This window comes from Bombyx mori, chromosome 24, assembly GCF_030269925.1.
Source record: "Bombyx mori chromosome 24, ASM3026992v2".
In the NCBI taxonomy this organism is placed as follows: Eukaryota; Metazoa; Arthropoda; class Insecta; order Lepidoptera; family Bombycidae; genus Bombyx; species Bombyx mori.
This window is the reverse complement of record NC_085130.1, coordinates 11,579,781-11,600,059: the sequence shown is the minus strand read 5'-3', so window position 1 is coordinate 11,600,059 and position 20,279 is coordinate 11,579,781. Positions and strand designations below refer to the sequence as shown.

The 20,279-nt window shown below is 50.0% G+C and overlaps 2 protein-coding genes across 7 annotated transcripts in view; one reads left to right on the top strand and one right to left on the bottom strand.

The window, feature by feature from the left end:
- Positions 1–23: 23 nt before the first annotated feature.
- Positions 24–9,206, bottom strand: LOC101746246 (zinc finger protein 260). Of its 2 annotated transcripts, none has more exons than XM_004926644.5 (5): positions 8,942–9,206; positions 8,204–8,360; positions 7,510–7,644; positions 1,936–2,094; positions 24–1,505 (listed from the first exon to the last, which is right to left on the bottom strand). In XM_004926644.5, exons 1-5 carry the CDS (start codon positions 9,086–9,088, stop codon positions 376–378), a joined length of 1,728 nt encoding a protein of 575 aa, XP_004926701.1. In that variant the 5' UTR covers positions 9,089–9,206; the 3' UTR covers positions 24–375. The 2 variants fall into 2 exon arrangements, with proteins under 2 accessions (XP_004926701.1, XP_004926702.1); XM_004926645.5 differs by having other exon boundaries at positions 24–1,499; positions 8,942–9,179.
- A 3,791-nt stretch (positions 9,207–12,997) lies between these two features.
- Positions 12,998–20,279, top strand: part of LOC101738572 (PR domain zinc finger protein 5) — a 35,332-nt gene continuing 28,050 nt past the window's right edge. For 2 of the 5 annotated variants that reach the window (XM_012690831.4, XM_012690830.4), the window contains exon 1: positions 12,998–13,296. In XM_012690831.4, the coding sequence (XP_012546285.1) occupies positions 13,153–13,296 (144 nt within the window). In that variant the 5' untranslated portion in view covers positions 12,998–13,152. The remainder of the gene's footprint in view (positions 13,297–20,279) is intronic. The other 3 variants (XM_021348335.3, XM_021348334.3, XR_009976477.1) reach the window with 2 other exon arrangements.

Here is a 20,279-nt window from a genome sequence, read left to right as displayed (position 1 = left end):
TAATGGAATACAATAAATCAAAGTTCTTATAAATCACTGGTGACTTTTATTTCAAAAATACAGATTTTACAATAATTAAATTTATGTAGTTAGAATATCTTCACACATAACAGAACTTCAGTAATTTGATCGCAGGTATGCAGATGTCACAGGCCACATAATGTTAAACAGATATTGGCCCACATAGACATCACAATGTGGATATTGCCACCGGCAATGAGGTATGAGGTTGAACTTTAACCTCAACAGATCAGTACAAAGGTGGTACCTACCTATGGAGTCTCTGAGTACGACCAAATAATCAAGTGGTCACTTTCATTAGGCTATGTCCACGCCACTAACGGTCACAGGTTTTGTGACATTACAATTACAACCTCAAGGTATATTATATTCGAGATGGTGCGTCTTCATGTGTCCTTTTAGACTGCATTTCTGCACAAAAGCCTGGCCGCAGACCGCGCACGCGAACCTCCGGTCATTATTATGGATTCGCATATGTTCGCTCAAAGTTTTCTTGCGCGCATACGACTTCTTACAGACCGAACACTCGTAAATCCTCTCCCCGTTGTGCTTTATCATGTGCATGCTCAGTTCGTTGTTGGAAAAGCATTTGTAAGAGCACAATTCGCACTGGAAGTCGCGTTCCTCTAGATGATCCCTCTTCATGTGCCTCGACAGTGTATATCGCCTTTCGAATATTTTATCGCAAACGTTACACCTGTACTGGAGTGGGGCCACGCCGTGAACTTCGACCATGTGCCTCTGTCGCCTGAAGTACTCGGTGAACCTCTCCGGGCACTGAGTACACTTGAAACGTTTGACCATTTTATGAACGGTGTCGACGTGGTTTTTGTGTTTTTGTTGCGTAGTGAAGATCTTTCCGCACATTTCGCATGGAAACACCCCATCCGAGTGGCCCTTCACGTGCACTTTCAGTCTGTATTTCGTGACGAAACCGGCGCCGCACTCCTTACAGACGTAATTCCGGAAATGCACGTTCATATGGCGTTCTATAGCGCCGAACGTTTCAAAGTTGCACCCGCAGAATTGGCACTCGAAGTTATCGCGCGATAATTTGTATGGCACGACTTTGTCCGAGAATTCGGTGTAGATTTTCTTCTCGTGTACCTTGCTGAGGTGGGATTTTAATTCGTTCACGTTCGACATTTTCTTGTCGCATATCGTGCACATCAAATCGGTCACGTCTACGTTGACCAGGAAACATTCGGAGCCGTATGTCCTTAGGACTCGGGCGATTTCGTTTTTCTTGTGCATCGCCGTGTGTTCTCGAAGTTTCTCTAGATTCTCGAATACGTTTCTGCAATAGAAACAGGGGTAGCCGTTACGGGCCCTACTCCTGAACGGGGTCATATTGGAATTTTCCAGTAGCGTCGACGAGTTCACGATCTGCGCCACCTTCTCCGTTACGTATACTCTTTTGCTGTTCGTTAATCTGGTGTTCTCCTGTAGTAACTTCCTCACCATTCTCGGTACGACTTCTATACCTAGAAAATTACATTTCAGGGAATTGCAAGAAAACATAAATAAGCCTTTTCTTCAATTAAGCTAGGGGCTGGGTCTGTTTTTTTTATTGCTTAGATGGGTGGACGAGCTCACAGGCCACCTGGTGTTAAGTGGTTACTGAAGCCCATAGACATTTACGACGTAAATGCGCCACCCACCATGAGATATAAGTTCTAAGGTCCCAAGTATAGATACAATGGCTGCCCCGCCCTTTAAACCAAAACGCATTACTGCCTCACGGCAGAAATAGGCAGGGTGATGGTACCTACCCGCGCGGACTCACAAGAGGTCCTACCACCAGTAAAAAAAGTTTGTGAAGTTTTTAAGTGTTCTTAGTGTTGAATACAGTTTTAAGTTGTACTTTTGTGAAATTTTTATTTATCCCGAAACCCGGCGCGTAAGAAGACTGACCTTTCAGCAGCTCCAAGTGTCTGACGTAGTTGGGGCACAGATCTCGCAGCGCCCTCCTAGTTGGCAACATCTTCAATTCGGTTCGATCGAAGCGAGCCAACAATTCGGATTCGCCTTTCACCATTTTCTCCGTGTCCGAATGGTTTTTCGTTGTTACATCTGAGGAGGAAAAGTTACTTCAAGATTAATTTTGAGGTTTGAAACATAAGATTAAATTTTTATATATTTCGTGCAATACAAGTGCACTTTCCAACTTTTCTCTGATGTGTGTGTGTACGCGTTTTTTTTTATTGCTTGGTGGCCGAGCTCACAGCCCACCTGGTGTTAAGTGTTTACTGGAGCCTATAGACATCTACAACGTAAATGCGCCACCCATCTTGAAATATAAGTTCTAAGATCTCAGTATAGTTACAACGGCTGCCCTACCCTCCAAACCGAAACGCATTATTGCTTCACAGCAGAAATAGGCAAGGCGATGGTATCTGCCCGCGCGGACTCACAAAAGGTCCATCATCACAATACTTTAACAAGAAAGTTCCAAATTGATAATTTCAATTTTTCATTCCTATTCATCTACTTAGATACACTCTAATATTATACCTAATTTTTATATTATATATTATTAATAATTGGTGATTTTTTTTTTCATTATGGAATATGAAAATGTGTCTCAGAAATCATCAACTAAACTCCCATCAAAATCTCTCATCGGTCTAGCTATTTCGTACAGACAAACAAGAAAATTAACATATATTTGTTTGTGCTGCTCTTAAAACCAGAGATTCGCGTATGGAAAAACTGACCAAATTTTTAACTTTTTTCCTCTCTAAGCACGTGCCATTTTTGTAAATACTTTGACATTGGCAAAATCAATTCTAAGGCGTTGGAGCCAAATTCCTTAATAATTCTGTTTATATACAGTATAATATATACATTTTTTTTTTTTTTTTTTTTATTGCCTTTGTAGGCAGACGGGCATATGGCCCACCTGATGGTGAGTGGTTACCGTCGCCCATGGACTTCAGCAATGCCAGGGGCAGAGCCAAGCCGCTGCCTACCGCTTAATACTCTCCACAAGCCTCGTTTGAAGAAGGACATGTCATAGCGCTCGGGAAACACCGTGGAGGGGAGCTCATTCCATAGCCGGATGGTACGTGGCAAAAAAGACCTCTGGAAACGCACTGTGGATGATCGCAGTGGCTCCAGGTAGTATGGATGAACTCTACTCCGGTGGCGGGCGGTGCGATGGTAAAAACGAGATGCTGGTATCATCTCGAACAATTCCTCAGAGCACTCCCCATGGAACATACGGTACAAAATACAGAGGGAACCGAAGTCCCTCCGCAGACCCAGAGGCTCCAAACGATCCGAGAGAATGGGATTATCGACAATCCGAACGGCCCTCCTCTGTATGGAGTCAAATGGAAGAAGCTGGTATTTGGGAGCCCCAGCCCAGAGATGGGAGCAGTACTCCATGCGAGGCCGGACTTGTGCTTTATAAAGCAAAAGTCTTTGTCCAGGCGTGAAGTACCGCTTCGCTCTGTTGAGGACTCCCAGCATTTTGGACGCCAACTTGGCTTTGCCTTCCAAATGACTCCGAAACTGGACACGCTCGAAATGTCGACCCCAAGTACCCCGATACTCTCGGAAGGTTGCAGGGATACTCCTTGGAATTGCGGCGCCATGACAAAGGGGTCCTTCTTCGCAGTGAACGCGCAAACTTGTGTCTTTATCGGGTTGAATTGAACCAAGTTCAATTCACCCCATTCGGAGACTCGCCCCAGAGAGTTCTCCACTTCAGACACAAGTTTTGATCGTCTCTCTTGCACCACGCTCCGAGAGAGACTCTGATGGCCGATATATCGCGCATCCCCCGTGCTGTCATCCGCATAGCAATGCATGCCATCAATAGACAGCATGTCATTGATATACAGGATGAAAAGCGTGGGGGAGAGCACCGAACCTTGTGGAACGCCAGCGTTAATGGTCATGGTATCAGAACAGTCACCGTCTACAACGACCGTGATGCTCCGCCCATCCAAAAAGCTAGCGATCCACTTGCAGAGACCCTCGGGGATTCCGTAAGATGGTAGCTTCGACAGAAGTGCCTTATGCCAGACCCTGTCGAAGGCCTTCGCGATATCAAGGCTCACAGCAAGAGCCTCGCCCTTGCTCTCCAAGGCTTCAGCCCACCTGTGAGTAAGGTATACAAGAAGATCGCCAGCTGAGCGACCGTGACGGAAACCGTACTGTCGGTCACTGATCAGCTGGCGATCCTCCAGATACTTCAGGAGTTGTATATTAATTATTCGCTCCATCACCTTGGAAAGCAAGGAAGTTATCGCGATAGGCCTATAGCTCGATGGGTCCGACCGGTCACCCTTCTTGGGGATAGGGTGGACGTGGGCAGTCTTCCATGAAGACGGAACCCTGTTAGCGCAATAAGAGATGCGATACAAACGCGTTAGCGCAGGCGTCAGCTCAGGGGCGCACGTTTTCAGAACCACTGCAGGGATGCCGTCTGGCCCGCTCGACTTATGGACGTCCAGGAGTCGGAGTTCCCGCCTGACTGCACACTGTGTAAAGCAGATCTCCGGCAGGGAACTATCACACCGGAGGATGTTCGGTGGTGTGGCACCCCCGTCGTCCACAGTCGAGTTCGAGGCGAAGAGTTTGACCAGAAGGTCAGGCTTCTCTTTCGCACTATGGGCCAGACTGTCATCGGACTTGCGTAGTGGTGGGAGACTAGACCTGCAAAAGTTACCTTCTGCAGCTTTGGCGAGCGACCAAAAAGCACGGCTCCCAGAGGGATAGCTCTTCAGTCGCTCGCCAATTCTAGCAACGTGCTCCGATTTCGCCCTGGCAATAACCTTCTTGTAGGACCTGGAAGCGGCGTTATATTTCCGCCTTTCCTCTGAGATGTTAGGATCCCGACGTCTCCTAGCATCATCCCATGCCACGTATGCGGACCGCTTGAGGTGTGCAGCATCCCTGCTGGCATTGTTATACCAGGGTCTGCTGCGACCCCCAACGGGCACTTCAGAGGAGGGAATAAACAATTCCATCCCCTGGAGCACCACGTCTTTAAGACGGTCCGCACAGACGTCAGGATCAGCAGAGGAAAAGCAGAACCGCCCCCATGGGTAGGATGCGTAAAACTCACGCAATCCATCCCAATCTGCTGACAAATACTGCCAAACTCTTCGATACCTGGTCGTCGTTCGACGACTAGGACGAGAGAGTGGTGTGGCAGCACGGATAAGGCAGTGATCAGACGATCCAAGTGGAGCGTCGACCACCACACTGTATCCGGCTGGATCGGTGGTCAGCAGAAGGTCCAACAGAGAAGGCTCGTGCCCCTCAATATCTGGGACACGGGTGGGCTGTGTCACCAGCTGGGAGAGGCCGTAGGCCAAGGCGAAATCGTAAGCAGCCCGACCCGGGAGGTCAGTGGTTCTGGACCCCAACCACTCTTGGTGATGAGCGTTAAAGTCTCCAAGAACCACCACCTCCGCAGATGGGTACTGCTCAAGCACGCGGTTAGTCCCCTCTTGCACATGCTCTATCAGAGCTGAACCTGCATCACTGCTGTGGGACCTGTACAGGCACGCGTAGACTCGGGTACAGCCCCCGTGATCTACGCGCAGCCACAAGAGGGACAGGTCCCGTTGTTCGAGGCTTCGTAGACGGCGACAACAGACATCAGCCCGGACGAATACACACACCCCGGCTTTACGCAGGAAGTTGTGCTCCAATACGTAGCCGGGGTATTCAAGGTACGAAGTATCATCCGGAGCAGATATCTGCGTCTCCGTCAGAAAAAGAAGGGCAGGCTGCGCCGTCTCAAGATGGTGGTGTACGGCGTCGAGGTTACTATGTAGACCCCTTACATTGCTGAAATCCACATTAAATGTGGAATGGGGAGTCGCCGACAAAACCCTTTTCCTTTTTCGAACTTTCATTTTTTTTATTTTTTTTATTTGGAGAGTGGGATTGGGCGGGGTAGGATGTTCGAGGCGAAATCGTGACAATACCTGAATAAAGCGCGGAGCACAGTACGTGCTCGACCACGGGTTGCGTGAGCGACTGACGCAGGGCATGGAAGGGCCCCCAGTCCACCCTGCGTGCGATCGCCGGGATCCACTCCGGTCTCCGACTCCGGCACGACGACCGCACGACAGGATTTTACACCGGTTGGCGGGACAGCTTCCCGGGGCGGAGTTTAGTAGTGACACCCGGGTTCAGGTCCCCAACTGACCGGCGGGCGGCGGCGAACACCGTTTCACTGGGTCTCCCTATACCCCCGTCAAACAATCACGTCCCGCGAGCTCACACGCACGTCTGCTCCGCATGTTCCAGGTATCGCCAAGATTCACCCCCAACAAGGAAGAGGAAAGGGAAGGAATAACACTGGCTCTCCAACCCACACGCCGGAACACAGCTAGGCTATTTGGCGGCGGACTCTAGTTGGAGGGTGGTCGCCAGCCAGTCGGACAAGTCCTACCACCGATTATGTATTCGGCTCCCGTTTTGCACCACCCAGGGGTCACTTGTAGGGAATCGCGGGTTAAACCTACGGAAGCGGGAAGCAATCAACCCCCAAATTTGCAGTCAGTCAGTAAGTATATTGTTATTCTGACATTTAAAAAAAATCGAACCCTTATATCTATTTAAATATTTAATGTTCGGATTAAGGTTTAATTCTCAAAATGAATGCTGCAATCCACCTTGAGAAATTCCTGATTGAGGGCTCGTTTTCACGACTCCATGACCATATTTCACTACCACAATTCCAACTCCTCCATAGTATTCAATCTGCATTATTCATCCATTATATTCATCCAGCAGTATTCAATCCATAGTATTCAATCATGTTGCACCATGAGATGTAATGTCGAGGTCTGAAGTGCTGAGACCGAAAATTGTCACTGCCCAATATATATAATTATTTCAATTCTTGTTGTATATAAATATATATATAATCTGAATCTCGAAAACGGCTTCAAAGATTTTCATAAAATTTTGTATACAGGGGATTTCGAGGGCGATAAATCGATCTAGCTACGATTTATTTTCCGAAAATTTTGTTTTATTCGTGTTTTCAATAATCAAATGTATCGATAATCAACTTAAACATACTGGTGGTAGGACCTCTTGTGAGTCCGCGCGGGTGGGTACCACCACCCTGCCTATTCCTGCCGTGAAGCAGTAATGCGTTTCGGTTTGAAGGGTGGGGCAGCCGTTGTAACTATACTTGAGACCTTAGAACTTGTATCTCAAGGTGGGTGGCGCATTTACGTTGTGGATGTCTATGGGCTCCAGTAACCACTTAACACCAGGTGGGCTGTGAGCTCGTCCACCCATCTAAGCAATAAAAAAAAAAAAAAAAACTTTTTTTTGTTTTATTGAACGAAAATAACAAATAATATAATATAGTATCAATGTGTAATTCGTATTTAAATATAATTTCTAAAAAACACAATTTATAAAAAAAAAAAAACAGGTCAAAGCACAGTCATCCTCTTGTGAACATGTATATGTCACAAGATTTTCTGCTAATTGAGAGGAACTTACCACTGTCATTGTCAATATAATCGGTATCAAAGTCAGTTTCCATAGGTTCAGAGTCTGGTGGTTCCTCTTTAACCTCTGTCAGCTCTTCAGCTTTTATTATTAGATCATCATCTAAGATTGCGTCTTCTACCGGCACTGGAAAATAATTATTTTTGTACTAGGCTTCGAAGTATGTATCATAAAATTTTAAATTTCTTCATTTTGTCATGATCGACCTCATCTGGCGTTCAAGCTAGAACACCATGGATAGATACCACCATCGCGTCAATTTCGGCTGTGCAAGGATGCATTGTGGTTTTTGGGGGGTTGGACAGCCTTTTATTTAATTAAGAGTTAAATGACTTTTCTCAGGGAGGGTGGCGGCATTGAAGCTATTGTATCGATGGACTCAGGTAACCACTTAACACCAAGTGGGAGGTGAGCTTGTCCACCCATTTAAGCCATAAAAATATGAATGTATAAAGGCGAAACATTTTTTTTTCATCATGGAGATCATAAGTTTAAGAGCTTATGGATCTACATGAGACAGATACAAAAAAAACATAAAATATAGTCATTTCTCAAATTAACCTGAATACAATCAATTTTCAGAGTGACTTCCAATAATAAAGCCAGAATACCAGACAAACTTACATAAAAAAGAATGGTAACTGTCCACTCTATTGATGGGCCAAACAAAAATGTAGTATCTCACCATTAACAAACACGGTATTCTTGTCATCTCTGAGTACCAATTCGTCTAGTAGCTGCTTCTCTGTATTCTCAGCCATTAACTTGAAACTGCTTGCATGTCTTAGCTTTGTAATACATGATTTGCATATTAATGTTGTTAGCTTTTCGTTTGTCGACAACTGGAATTACAAAGAATATTGTAGAGCGACCATTAAAATGAATAAAATAACAGTTCTATGATTTATGCTATCAAATTCATTCAATTTTTTTATTACAGTTTATAGTCTATTTTTAAGTTTTTTTTTCCTACCTATGCTTCAGCTTCACCATAGTGTGTAGGTGAGCTCTCAGGGCTCAAACTGGAAGGAAATTGCTACTAGATTTTTTTTTGTTTTTCCTACCTAAGCTGATAGCACAAGTCTCGGTTTGAAGGGCGAGATGGCCTTTTTCTGATACAGGACTGGTCTGTCTCATTGAAGTGTTCACAGGTTTTTGATATCTATGTATACTGAAGATCACTTAACATTTAGTAGGCTGCAGGTTGGCTGTGTGCTGTGTGCTTAGTGCGAGTTTTTAGCGTTCTCGATAGCGTAAAAAACGTTAAAAAACTCGCACTCATCACACTGAACTAAACTAAAAACAAGTGACTTTTTTTACTTTTCATCTTTTACAGCTTGTTTTGGTAAATTTTTATGGGACTTATTTTATATCGATCTTTAAATATAGAACATTCGATACAATTTAAAATCTATTTACTCACAAACATGTTGAAACATTCCATGAATAGATCGAAGTAAACCTCTCGTATACCGTCGTGGTAATACTCTTTCATTATATCTTTATGATAGCCTTTAGTTAAACAGCAACGGCACTTTCCATAATTACTTCTATTTCGTTTCGATTCCATTTTTATTTGGTAAATAAATTACTCTATTTTGATTGTGGAAAAGCGGTCTATGGGAAAAGCTGAATAGTTGTTCAGCTTGTTGACAACAAAATTGACAAGAGTTTTTTGTTGAATTAGTTTATTGGACAGGCAAAGGCAATATAGCACATAATGCCAAAGTTTTGATCAAAGAACGAAACTATACCTGTTTAAAAGTAAGCTGAGGAATTCGTATCGGAAGCGCCAGTAACAAATGATGTGAATTGTTTTGATCTTTCACTGTTTCTTGTAGTTGGAACTATCATATTGCTGCCTTATTTACCGCTTAAAATCTGTAAATGCATAAGTGTGCAGAAATTAAACATGTGGACGTGTCGAGTTCTTTCAATCGATTTTATGTAACTATAGATTTCCACCATCTTATTAAGACGTTATTTCATCTTATGCAAAACGGTTTTTGTGTTATATTACACATTAATTTAATATGAAAACTATTTATAAGTTTTTTTTTTGTTTCATCTCATATCTCAGCACATACATTAACGGAAACTCTAATTCAAAATGAGATTTGTTATCAGTCGGTGGTAGAAAAACACATTTTATTTAATATAATATGTAGTGATTGAACATCAATTAACTCTACGTCTAACTCTATACGTAATTCTTTAAACAACTGGACAATCTCTGGATTGAATTTTGAAACAAAAATTTTGTCTATAAAAAGTATATTTTAACTTTTAACCAACTTAAGGTTGGGCTGTACGACACAACTGGGGGCCGGAGGAGGGCGTTTGTCCAGCTCCAGCCCCTATGAGGAGGCAGTCTCCTCCCGGTGATGGTCACGGGGCGACCTAAGGGGGTTGAGGCTGCGCCGCACGCTACCGTCACTCTAGCGCGCTGGCACCAGGAGGACGGGCCAACGCGTCGGCGGCTGCGGACTGCGATGCGGTCCGCATTGTCGTCGTCGCTGTCGTCGCCGAACATACTGTTGAAGAGCAACCCGGTCGGCGGTGTATCGCGTTCCGACCCGGCAGGCTGGTTCTGGCCCAGCGGGGTATCCCGGAACACCAGCGGCACCGCCCGGGCGGCCTGGTAGGGCCGCCGTACCGCGGAGACTGACTTCGTTGGTCGTCGACTATCGCCTCGACGACCCGTCGGTCGGGCGTCCTCGGGGTGGCGCCGCGTGTTTGGTTGTAGTGTTGACCGCGGGAACCCGCTTACTCTGTCCGGGTTTTGTCCTTTTGTCCCCGGACGGAGATCGGACGTCGGGTGTAAGAGTGCAGGGGAGTCGTTTAGTGGGTGGGCCCTAAAATCCTTGGGCCCGCGATCTGCTCTCAACACCTGCAGATCGTTGAGTCTCACATACCCCGCGCGCCCCCTAGGCGCGGGGACCTCGTAGGAGGTACGACCCCGGCCCGAAAAAAAAAAAAAAAAAGTACAACACAACTGACGGCTGTTAGTTTTAAATCATCATCAATACATATAATAAAATCGTAACTGGTCGCTGTCTGTACATGAAAGATATCTCAGGAAAACTGTTATAGGGGGCTTTATGAACGCAATAGAACCCAAAAAGAGTTTTAGATTTTGGTCTGTTTATCTGTGTGTCTGTTTGTCTGTTTTTCTGTGCGTTTGTGCACGCTAATCTCGGAAACAGCCCAGCTGATTTAAATGTGGTTTTCATTAATTTATTGTGGCAAGCTTTACTTAACGTTTAGTGTTTGTTTCGTGTAAATCGGTTCATAAATAAAAAAGTTATGCCAATTTAAAGAATCACGTAGCTGGGCGTTTGTAGATTGTTTACGTCTGTGCAGCCGCGCGGGTACCTATACAAGGCGCGCCGATGCCGTGCCGCTGCTTCCTTGAAGAACCCGTCGCTTGCGACGAAGAGCTCGATGAGTAAATAAACCAATAGGCACGTTTGTTTTCTATAGTTAAAAGATTAGGTTGACACGACTTAATAGTTATTCATAATTAATAAACTGTAATAAAGTTAAACTGTGTAATAATCTGTAAGTATTTATAATTTAGTTTTATGATAAGTACGTGTTTACCAAACAACGTTGTGTTAGTAGGTACTACTTATTGTAAGAATGTCTCAAAAAAGATGCAACCTCTCCCAGTGCAGCAGGAATGCTAAAAGGATGAAATTAGTTCGATCACAGAAATATGAAGCAGGTCATGAGGCAATACTCACTACATCTCAGGAATGCCAGGCGAGGTTTCGTGTTAGAGAAACTTCGGCTCAGCGAGAACCTCGATTGAGTTCACATTGTTCTCAAAAAAAGACCACTCGAATTAGGGTGAACAGGGAACAGCGTGACGCAAGTTTGTCCATCGATCGTGAATCTTATACACTATCGCGTGAGTCTGAGACTTTCACTGATAGGGAATCCCGCCTGAGCTCCTCAGAGGGCTTGGACAGCAAATCAGCATATGCCCGGTTTTAGGAGACACTTGAAGAACGAGAAACACGTCTTACTGCCGATCAAATTTCAAATTCAATTCAATTCAAACCTTTACTGATAGGGAAATCCGTCTGAGCTCTCAGAGAGTTCGGACAACAAAAGCTTGCCCGGTCTCGGGAGACACTAGAATAACGGGAAGCACAACTCCCTACCGATCGCGTTTCCATTGAGTCTATGCTTCGTGATGATAATAAATAAAGCCCAAGGTCAGACGCTAAAAGATGTGGGTGTAGATATAAGTGTCAACTGCTTTTCACACAGTCAACTCGGTCACACGGTTATGTAGCTCTGTCACATGTTAGCAACTTGTATGCTTTGATCTCCGATGGCTATACGTCTATGTCGTGTATAGAGAAGCATTACTTTAAATTAGATTTTTCTAAAGACCCAAATGACGGTGCTTATAAAGCAAAAGATATGTCCTAAAACTGCTGCCCAAAGTCGCTATTCCACGCGAACGGAGTCGCGGGCACAGCTAGTAAATAAATAACTTTTTATCTCAAAATGGCGTTTTAAAATTTAAATTTATTCTTAAGCTGTGCGCTATTTCACATCATGCACTACTGCGAAAAATTCAGCATTCCCAAACTATTCCTTATTCCATTAATTCTCCAAAATACCCCTTCATTCGTCTTCACTTCTCGAATTTTATGGCGTTTGTTGAGCAATATAACATTTACAAAGCAGTTGTTAAATGAGCTTGATAAGAATATACATTTGTAAGTAAATTCTGCGCTATGCGTATATCTTTATATAATGACCTTAAATCTAAAGAAGACTTTTTGATTTTTATTTTTTATTGCTTAGATGGGTGGACGAGCTCACAGCCTACCTGGTGTTAAGTGCTTACTGGAGCCCATAGACAACTACAACGTAAATGCACCACCCACCTTGAGTTATAAGTTCTAAAGTCTCAGTATAGTTACAACGGCTGCCCCACCCTTCAAACCGAAGCGCATTACTGCTTCACGGCAGAAATAGGCAGGGCTGTGGTACCTACCCGTGCGGACTCACAAGAGGTCCTACCATCAGTAATAATTGCTATATTGCATGCCTTGAAATATATAAAAGAACACATATGTGCCAGAAAACTGAAGCAATGGCTTATCGTCAGTGACAATATGTCAGTTTTATCCAACCTGTAAAATAATTGCTTTAGCAATAGAATAAACTATGTATCATATTAAAAAGCTATGAACGGATTTGCATAATCAAAATATCACTGTTGAATTCACATGGACTCCAGCACATTGTGGAGTAGTGGGTTATGAAAAAGTATTTATTTTTGCAAAAACTTGACGAGACGTTTACACGGATTTGAAAATAAATAAATGAAGAATCCTAAGTATTGGCTTTTTTGCCTTGAAATATAAAACTAGAATATGAAAATGTAAAACTTAAGAATTGGCTGTATGGCTTAGTTCGATTGCCTTTCTCTTCGAGAAAAGCCCTATTACCTATAACTAGTCTATCAAAATGGCGTGCTGTCAGTGTATGTTTTGGAAATTGTTAAACCGTGCTTTAACATTTTCTTTAATAATTGATTTTCTTTTTTAATGTCTGGGTTGATCAATAGCTGCTCACACAAAGCGAATTGTAGTTTAATAATATAAAAAAATGGAAACTGAAGTGAAAACGTACTTCGGGAGATGCAGATGCTGTTTGGAATATGGTTATTTAAAATATTTATGGTCCGAACACAAATGGCAAGGACATACAGAGGTTTACGGCGAAATGTTAACCAAATGCTACGCTTTTTCGGTCAGTAATAACAAATACCGAGATTTCAGATATTAGAAATAGGTACTCAACATTATAGTATTGGTATCATTGTAACTAGATGTCTTGATGATAGATGTCGGCTTAATATCATGTTTTTTAAAATTAGGGACGACTTTTCAAAAAGATTCCCCATTCTATTTTGAAATCTTGAAAAACAACGAGATCTCAGTCCATTTTATTATCGTCAACTGCTTTGTTCTCTTAAAGTGAGGTCCTCTGTCAGATTCTGATAAACCGGGCCGCGCCGCCACCGAAATTATTTATGTTACACTTACACTACAACAAATTCTTTATTGTGGAGTTGGTAGGTATCGATAAGTAAATAGATGCAACATATGCCTTGTAAATAACAAAACATACAGTCAAAACCGTTCATTGCGACATCGTTTAGAACAACATCCGGTTTTAATAACCGAGAACAAAAGTCCCGGCTGAATGCTATATGACCGCCTTATTAAAAACATTGCTTTATATGACATTGCTAGTAATGACATACCTCATAAAACAACCACATTTAACTAATATTTTGGAGAATTAGATCTGTTAGAACGACCGGCTAAGCTGTATTGTAAACAATTTGAATAGGTATCCACATTTGTCTTCAATGGCTATTAAAATCAGGAAAGAAAACAATAGGATTTAGTTTAGTGTAGGGTCTTTTCTAATTCTTAAAAACAAAATACGTGCATGCACTAGAGTCAAAGCCTGCTTCTTCATATCTCTTCAGTTAGTTTGTTACTTATCTATACACAAGATGCACCAAAACTTGCACGATACACATTAAACATCACCGGTTGTTACGACTATCGGTTTTTACGACTGAATATGAACAGTCCCTTCGATGTCGTTATAACAGATTTTGACTGTAATGCATTTATATTTACCTTTTTTTTTTTTTTTTTCCGGGCCGAGGGCCGAACCTCCTACGAGGTCCCCGCGCCTAGGGGGCGCGCGGGGTATGTGAGACTCAACGATCTGCAGGTGTTGAGAGCAGACCGCGGGCCCAAGGAATTTAGGGCCCACCCACTAAACGACTCCCCTGCACTCTTACACCCGGCGTCCGATCTCCGTCCGGGGTCAAAACCCGGTCAGAGTAGGGGGGTTCCCGCGGTCAACACTACAACCAGACACGCGGCGCCACCCCGAGGACGCCCGACCGACGGGTCGTCGAGGCGATAGTCGACGACCAACGACGTCAGTCTCCGCGGTACGGCGGCCCTTCAGGCCGCCCGGGCGATGCCGCTGGTGTTCCGGGATACCCCGCTGGGCCAGAACCAGCCTGCCGGGTCGGAACGCGATACACCGCCGACCGGGTTGCTCTTCCACAGTGTTCGGCGACGACAGCGACGACGAAAATGCGGACCGCATCGCAGTCCGCAGCCGCCGACGCGTCGTCCCGTCCTCCTGGTGCCAGCGCGCTAGAGTGACGGTAGCGTGCGGCGCAGTCTCAGCCCCCTTAGGTCGCCCCGTGACCATCACCGGGAGGAGACTGCCTCCTCATAGGGGCCGGAGCTGGACAAACGCCCTCCTCCGACCCCCGGCTCGACGGCGGCGGCACGGCGCCGAGAGGGAGGAAGAGTTCTCCCTCTCCCGTTCCGCCGCCTCCTTCTGCGAGATGGTGGACTCGCAGAAGTCGAGCATCGCCTGCCAGGACTCATCGCTGCCGAGCATCGCAGCCACGACGGTCGGAAGCGACAAGTCCGGTCCTATTTTTGCAACGAGGACGCGGCGCTGCTCCGCGAAAGCGGGGCAGCACGCGAGCGTGTGCTCCGCCGTGTCCTCGTTGCAGCCACTGCAATGGTGGCACTTCGGCGTCGGCTCCCTCCGGGCGACGAGGTGCAGGTAACGACCGAAACAGCCGTGTCCCGTGAGCACCTGCGTCGCTCGGAAGGTGAGACGTCCTCGGTCGCGATTCACCCAGTCCGAGAGGACCGGGCGGATCGCCTCGACGGTCCGTCGCCCGTAGGCGGGGTCCGCCAGGCGGCGAGACCACGCCTCGAGCACGGCACGCCGAGATTGAAGCTTCCGCGCTCGAACTTCCGCCGCGCCGGGACGCGGCTCCCCCCTGAAGCGGAGATCACATCGCCACGCGTAATCCGCAGCAAGCGCCTCCGCTTCCAGGTCCCAGGGAGGCGTCCCGGCGAGCACGCACGCCGCCTCGAACGAGACGGTGCGGTACCCACGAACCGCCCTGACCGCAATCGCGCGCTGCGGACGTCGCAACGCTGCGACGTTGTCACGGGTCAGGGCGTGGCACCATACGGGCGCCCCGTACAGTGCCATTGACCGCACCACCCCCGTGTAGAGGCGGCGCACCACCATGTCGGGACCCCCGACGTTCGGCAACAGCCGACTCAGCGAGCCGGCGGCTGCCATCAGTCGGGGACCCAATCTTTCGAAGTGAGCACGGAAGCTCCAACGACCGTCCAGTACGAGGCCGAGGTACCGCAACCCGGTCGCCTCGATCTCGACGCGAACGCCTCCGATCACGAGGTGGGCCCCCTGAGGCGGCGCTCTCCGGGCCCCGTGGAACAACAGGGCCTGGGATTTATCGAACGCCACCTCCAGACCCAGCCTTCGGATCCTGCCGACGACGAAGGCCACCCCCGCGCAGGAAAGACGGGCAGACTCGCGCAAGTCCCTACCCCGGGCCACGACCAAGGTGTCGTCCGCGTAACAAACTACGCTTAGACCCGGGAGAGGAGCGCTAAGGGCACCCCGCAGGACCCAGTCGTAGCCGATGTTCCACAAGAGAGGGCCAAGGACCGACCCCTGTGGGACACCGCGCTCGACGGGGAAGCGGAGCACCGCCCCACCGTGCTCGGTGCACATGACCGACCTGTCCTCGAGGTAGGACCCGATCAGCCGACGGAGATACGCAGGGACGCCGTGATACTCCAGCGCCCCTGCGATCACCGACCAGGGCAGGGTATTGAACGCATTGGCGATGTCCAGGGACACCGCCAGTGCAACCCCGCCCCGGCCGACAGCCTCATCAGAGAGGGCGCGCACGCGCATCACCGCGTCGATGGTCGAGCGGCCCTCCCTGAATCCGAACTGCTCCGTTGACAGATCGGGACCCACCCCCGCCAAGTGCTGGACGATGCGGGCGGCCACCACTCGCTCGAGCAGTTTTCCCGCCTCGTCCAGCAACACGATTGGACGGTACCCCGCAGGTGAGTCTGCAGGGCGTCCCTCCTTCCTCAGCAAAACAAGTCTGCCCGTCTTCCACTGTTTCGGAAACCGTCCCGACTCGAGGCAGGCTTCAAAGAGCCGCACGAGCCGGTCCCCAAGGGCACCGAAGGCCAAATCCCAGACCCGACCATGAACACCGTCAGGGCCGGGGGCCGCGTCCTTCCTCCGCATCCTCGACACGGCCGCACGAATCTCCTCCTCCGAGATACTCGGAGGGACCACCTCAGCAGGGGCATCACCGCTCACATCACCCCGTGGCGGCGCGCCCATGGAGGGGGGCTCGAAGTCCCTCTCCATCCGTGGGAACAGCCCGGAGACAATCTCCCGCAGCTGCTGAGGCTGGAGACGCTCTGTCACCGGGAGCGCCCACGGCCGCAATTTCTTGCGGACCGTTTGGTACGGGCGCCCCCAGGGATCCTGGTCGAGCGTCTCTAGGAGCGTCTTCATGCTCTGAGACTTGGCCTCGCCGATGACCCGCCGCAGTGCCTCCTGCTTCTGACGGCAGTCGGCATGCAGGCGGGCCGCTACCTCCGCGAAGTCCGCATCGCGAAGGCGGCGACGGCGGTGGCGGGCGCTTCGGCGGCGCGCCCGCACGCACTCCTCTCGGAGGAGTGCGATCTCGGGCGTCCACCACCACGTGGAGCGCGACCGCTGATCCGGGGCATCGAAGCATCGCAGACGCGACGCATTGTACCCCGGAACCAGTCGGCCTCCGACTCCACGTCCACTAGATGCGCGGGCATCGGCGCCCACGCGGCCACTGTGGCCGCCTCCACCGCGAGCACCTTGTTCAGGCGCTTCAGTGCCCATCGTGGGAATGATCGGGGAGCGCTACGCGGGAGCTCCTCCTCGCCGCGGGCGTCTTCAGCCGGCGCGTTCAACGAGCTGGAAGCAGAGAGCTCGAATCGGACAAACCGATGGTCCGAGAGCGTCTCCGCCCCCTCGAGGACACGCCAGCCAAGGACACGGCGCGCGGCGGATGAGGACGCAAACGAGACGTCCACGTGTGATTCCCCATTCCACCGCACGCAGGTCGCGACCGAACCTCTATTCAAAAGACAGAGGCCGGTCGCGAAGGCCCACTCCGACAGGAACTCGCCGCGTGAGTCCGTGCGAGGGGAACCCCACGCCGTACATTTGGCGTTGAGGTCCCCCGCCAGTATCAACGGGCGAGACTCGAAGCGATGGATCAACGCCTCGAGCCCACCCAGAAACTGCTCGAACTCGGCGAGACTCCTGTTCGGAGAGAAGTACACCCCGATCACGACGGTTTCGTCGACCCTAACTACGACGTACCCGGGTCCCTTGGCCACCATTCCAAGGGGGGGTAACGCCGCCGACTGTCGCATCACGATCGCCACAGAGCCATCGACATCTCCGGCCCAGGAATCCTCCCGGTCGGGAGGTACAAAGTATGGCTCCGCGACGATCGCGATGTCGATGAACCACTCCGCCATGGTGTGGACGAGGAGATCCTGCGCCCTGGCGGAGTGGTTCACATTCGCTTGGAGGAAGCGATGGACGTGACCCATTATTGAGGTGTCACATCCATCGCTCCCTCGTCTTCCGTCCCGCCTTGCGACTCGACGGCCGCGGCGGGAACTGACGGGCCGGCTGCTTCACGTGCAGCCGGCTCTCTCTCTGCCTTTTTCTTCTCTTTTTTCCCGCCACGCCGCCTCTTTGTGGAAGAGGGGGCGGAACAGCAGGCCGGGCCTCCAGCTCGATGATCGGCCCGCCGCTTCGCCGCGTCGCACAACACGCAGTGTGGCGTGGCGGCGCTGCAAGAGGCTGCCTTGTGCCCAGCCTGACCGCAACGGAAGCAAAGTCCGCTGCGATCCACAGCCGATGGGCACTTGGCGAGGCCGTGACCGGTGCCAAAACACCGGAGGCATCGCCATGGACGTGCCTCCTGCAACTGCACGTGGGCTATCACCCAGCCCACGCGCAGCCTCCCCGGCGAGTCGGCGGGCCGACCTTGTGGAGGCGTGGCCAAAAGAGTGGCCACCTGCACAGGGCAACGCGCCCACACAGTGAAAGATCCAGAGTAACAACTCCGAGGCTCCCCCACCTTCACTTGTGCGAGGGCGCAGTTGCCCTGCGACGCAATAGCGGCGGCCACTTCCTCCTTAGTGGCACATTCATCCAGGCCCGTCACTTTGACTTCCGCCATCTTGACAGGCCTATCTATGCGCACCACTTCCGGGTCCGGCAGAATTTCGCGAAGCCGGGCTGCCAGTCTGTCTGCGGCCGCGCCGGAGTCAGCACTAGGACATACCAACAGCCGAGCCCCGCTGGCCGTATGCCGGACTCGGAGTCCCCCTTCCACACCTATGGCGTCAACGTCGACGCTACCGCGCGCCCGAGCCATCACCTCCCCATAGGTGAGGCCCTTTTCCTTGCCAGCCGGCAGCAGTTCTAATACGACCGCTGCCGACCGTGGGGCGCGCGGTTTCTTCACCTTGCGCCCTTTTCTCCCTCCCCCAGTCGTCGCTCGACCCATTGCTTGAGGGGAGGCGACCGCAGGGGTGGTTCGGGTGCTTGGCTCTGCAGCCTTCCTTCGCCCCCGCCTCACCACCGTGTTCCAGGCTTCATCCATGTTGGACGGAGCAGGAGGTAATGGGCGGGGCTGGGGGATCTGCGCCGTCTCAGCGGCATTCACGCCCCTCTCTCGCTTTTTGCGGCTTCTGCCAGGCCCCACTTTGGCAGGCTGGGGCGGGGCAGAAGCAGCGGCCTGGGGCGGGGCAGAAGCAGCGGCCTGGGGCGGGGCAGAAGCCGCGGCTTGGGGCCTCGTGGGCTGGGCGGGCGTTCGTCGTCCAGCGGGCTTGGCCGGTGCACGAGAGCTGCGCACCGTTCGTGTGGCGGGTGCCATACGCACCTTGGCTGCAGCCCCCGTGGGCGCTGGTACAACTGCGGTCGCTGTCGCATTTGTGGGCACAGGCCGCTCGTGCGCCAGTGGAGGCCTTGCGCGTTCCACCGTAGACGTGCGGGCCTCCATTATCGCGAGACACCTCTTTAATTCCTCTATCTCGCGGTCTTTATCCGTTGCTTCCTGCGGTGAGGGCACGGGTGGCGGAGAGACCGAGCTGCCTTGGCATCCCACGACATCGTCAAGGACCACACGCATCCTGGCCATCTCCTCCCGCACCCGAGCACTCTCCGCACGAAGCTCCGCGTTTTCTACTTGGACGGAAGTGTATAGTGCCTGCAGTTGCTCCATTTGCAACCGCAGGCTAATCACTTCGTCCGTGCTTGTCCGTTTTAGGAGATCGTCCAGTCGTGTCTCCACGGCGGTGGCCACGCGGTTCAGGGCTTGCACATATGTGCCCTTCAACGAGCCCGACTTGGTCGCCACCGCGGAGACAATCTCCTTCGAGACTACGAATGTCCCCCGTGGATCCGTAGCCTCCATTTCTTTGACGAGGGAGCGGGATAGTCGCTCAACCTCACCTTCCCTCACATGAGCTGCATCCCTACAGCGGGAGGCACTGGTCCGCACCGGGGTGGTGACAACCGGTTCGCCGTAGGTCACCGTCAAATTTCGTGCAGGTCCGCATCCTATGGGGGGTAACGCCGTAGCATTCACCAGCCCTTCCTCGACTGCCAGGAACTTGGCAGGTGCGGGTTCCACCTCCGAGGACTCGGAGGGAGCGGGAGCCGCCGGTCGTTTGACCGACTTCCGCTTCCTTCGAGCTCTCGGGTCAGCCTGGTTCCGACTGACGAAAAGTCCGGCGCTGTCGTGGACGAAAAGTGGCGACTCCCGACCGCTC

Excerpts from the sequence above, each read along its gene's own strand:
- LOC101746246 (XM_004926644.5), bottom strand. The coding sequence starts at position 9,088 with ATGGAATCGAAACGAAATAGAAGTAATTATGGAAAGTGCCGTTGCTGT. Across the intron at positions 7,645-8,203 it reads GAATACCGTGTTTGTTAATG|TGCCGGTAGAAGACGCAATC; the intron begins GTGAGATACTAC and ends ATTATTTTCCAG. Across the intron at positions 1,506-1,935 it reads ACACTTGGAGCTGCTGAAAG|GTATAGAAGTCGTACCGAGA; the intron begins GTCAGTCTTCTT and ends GTAATTTTCTAG.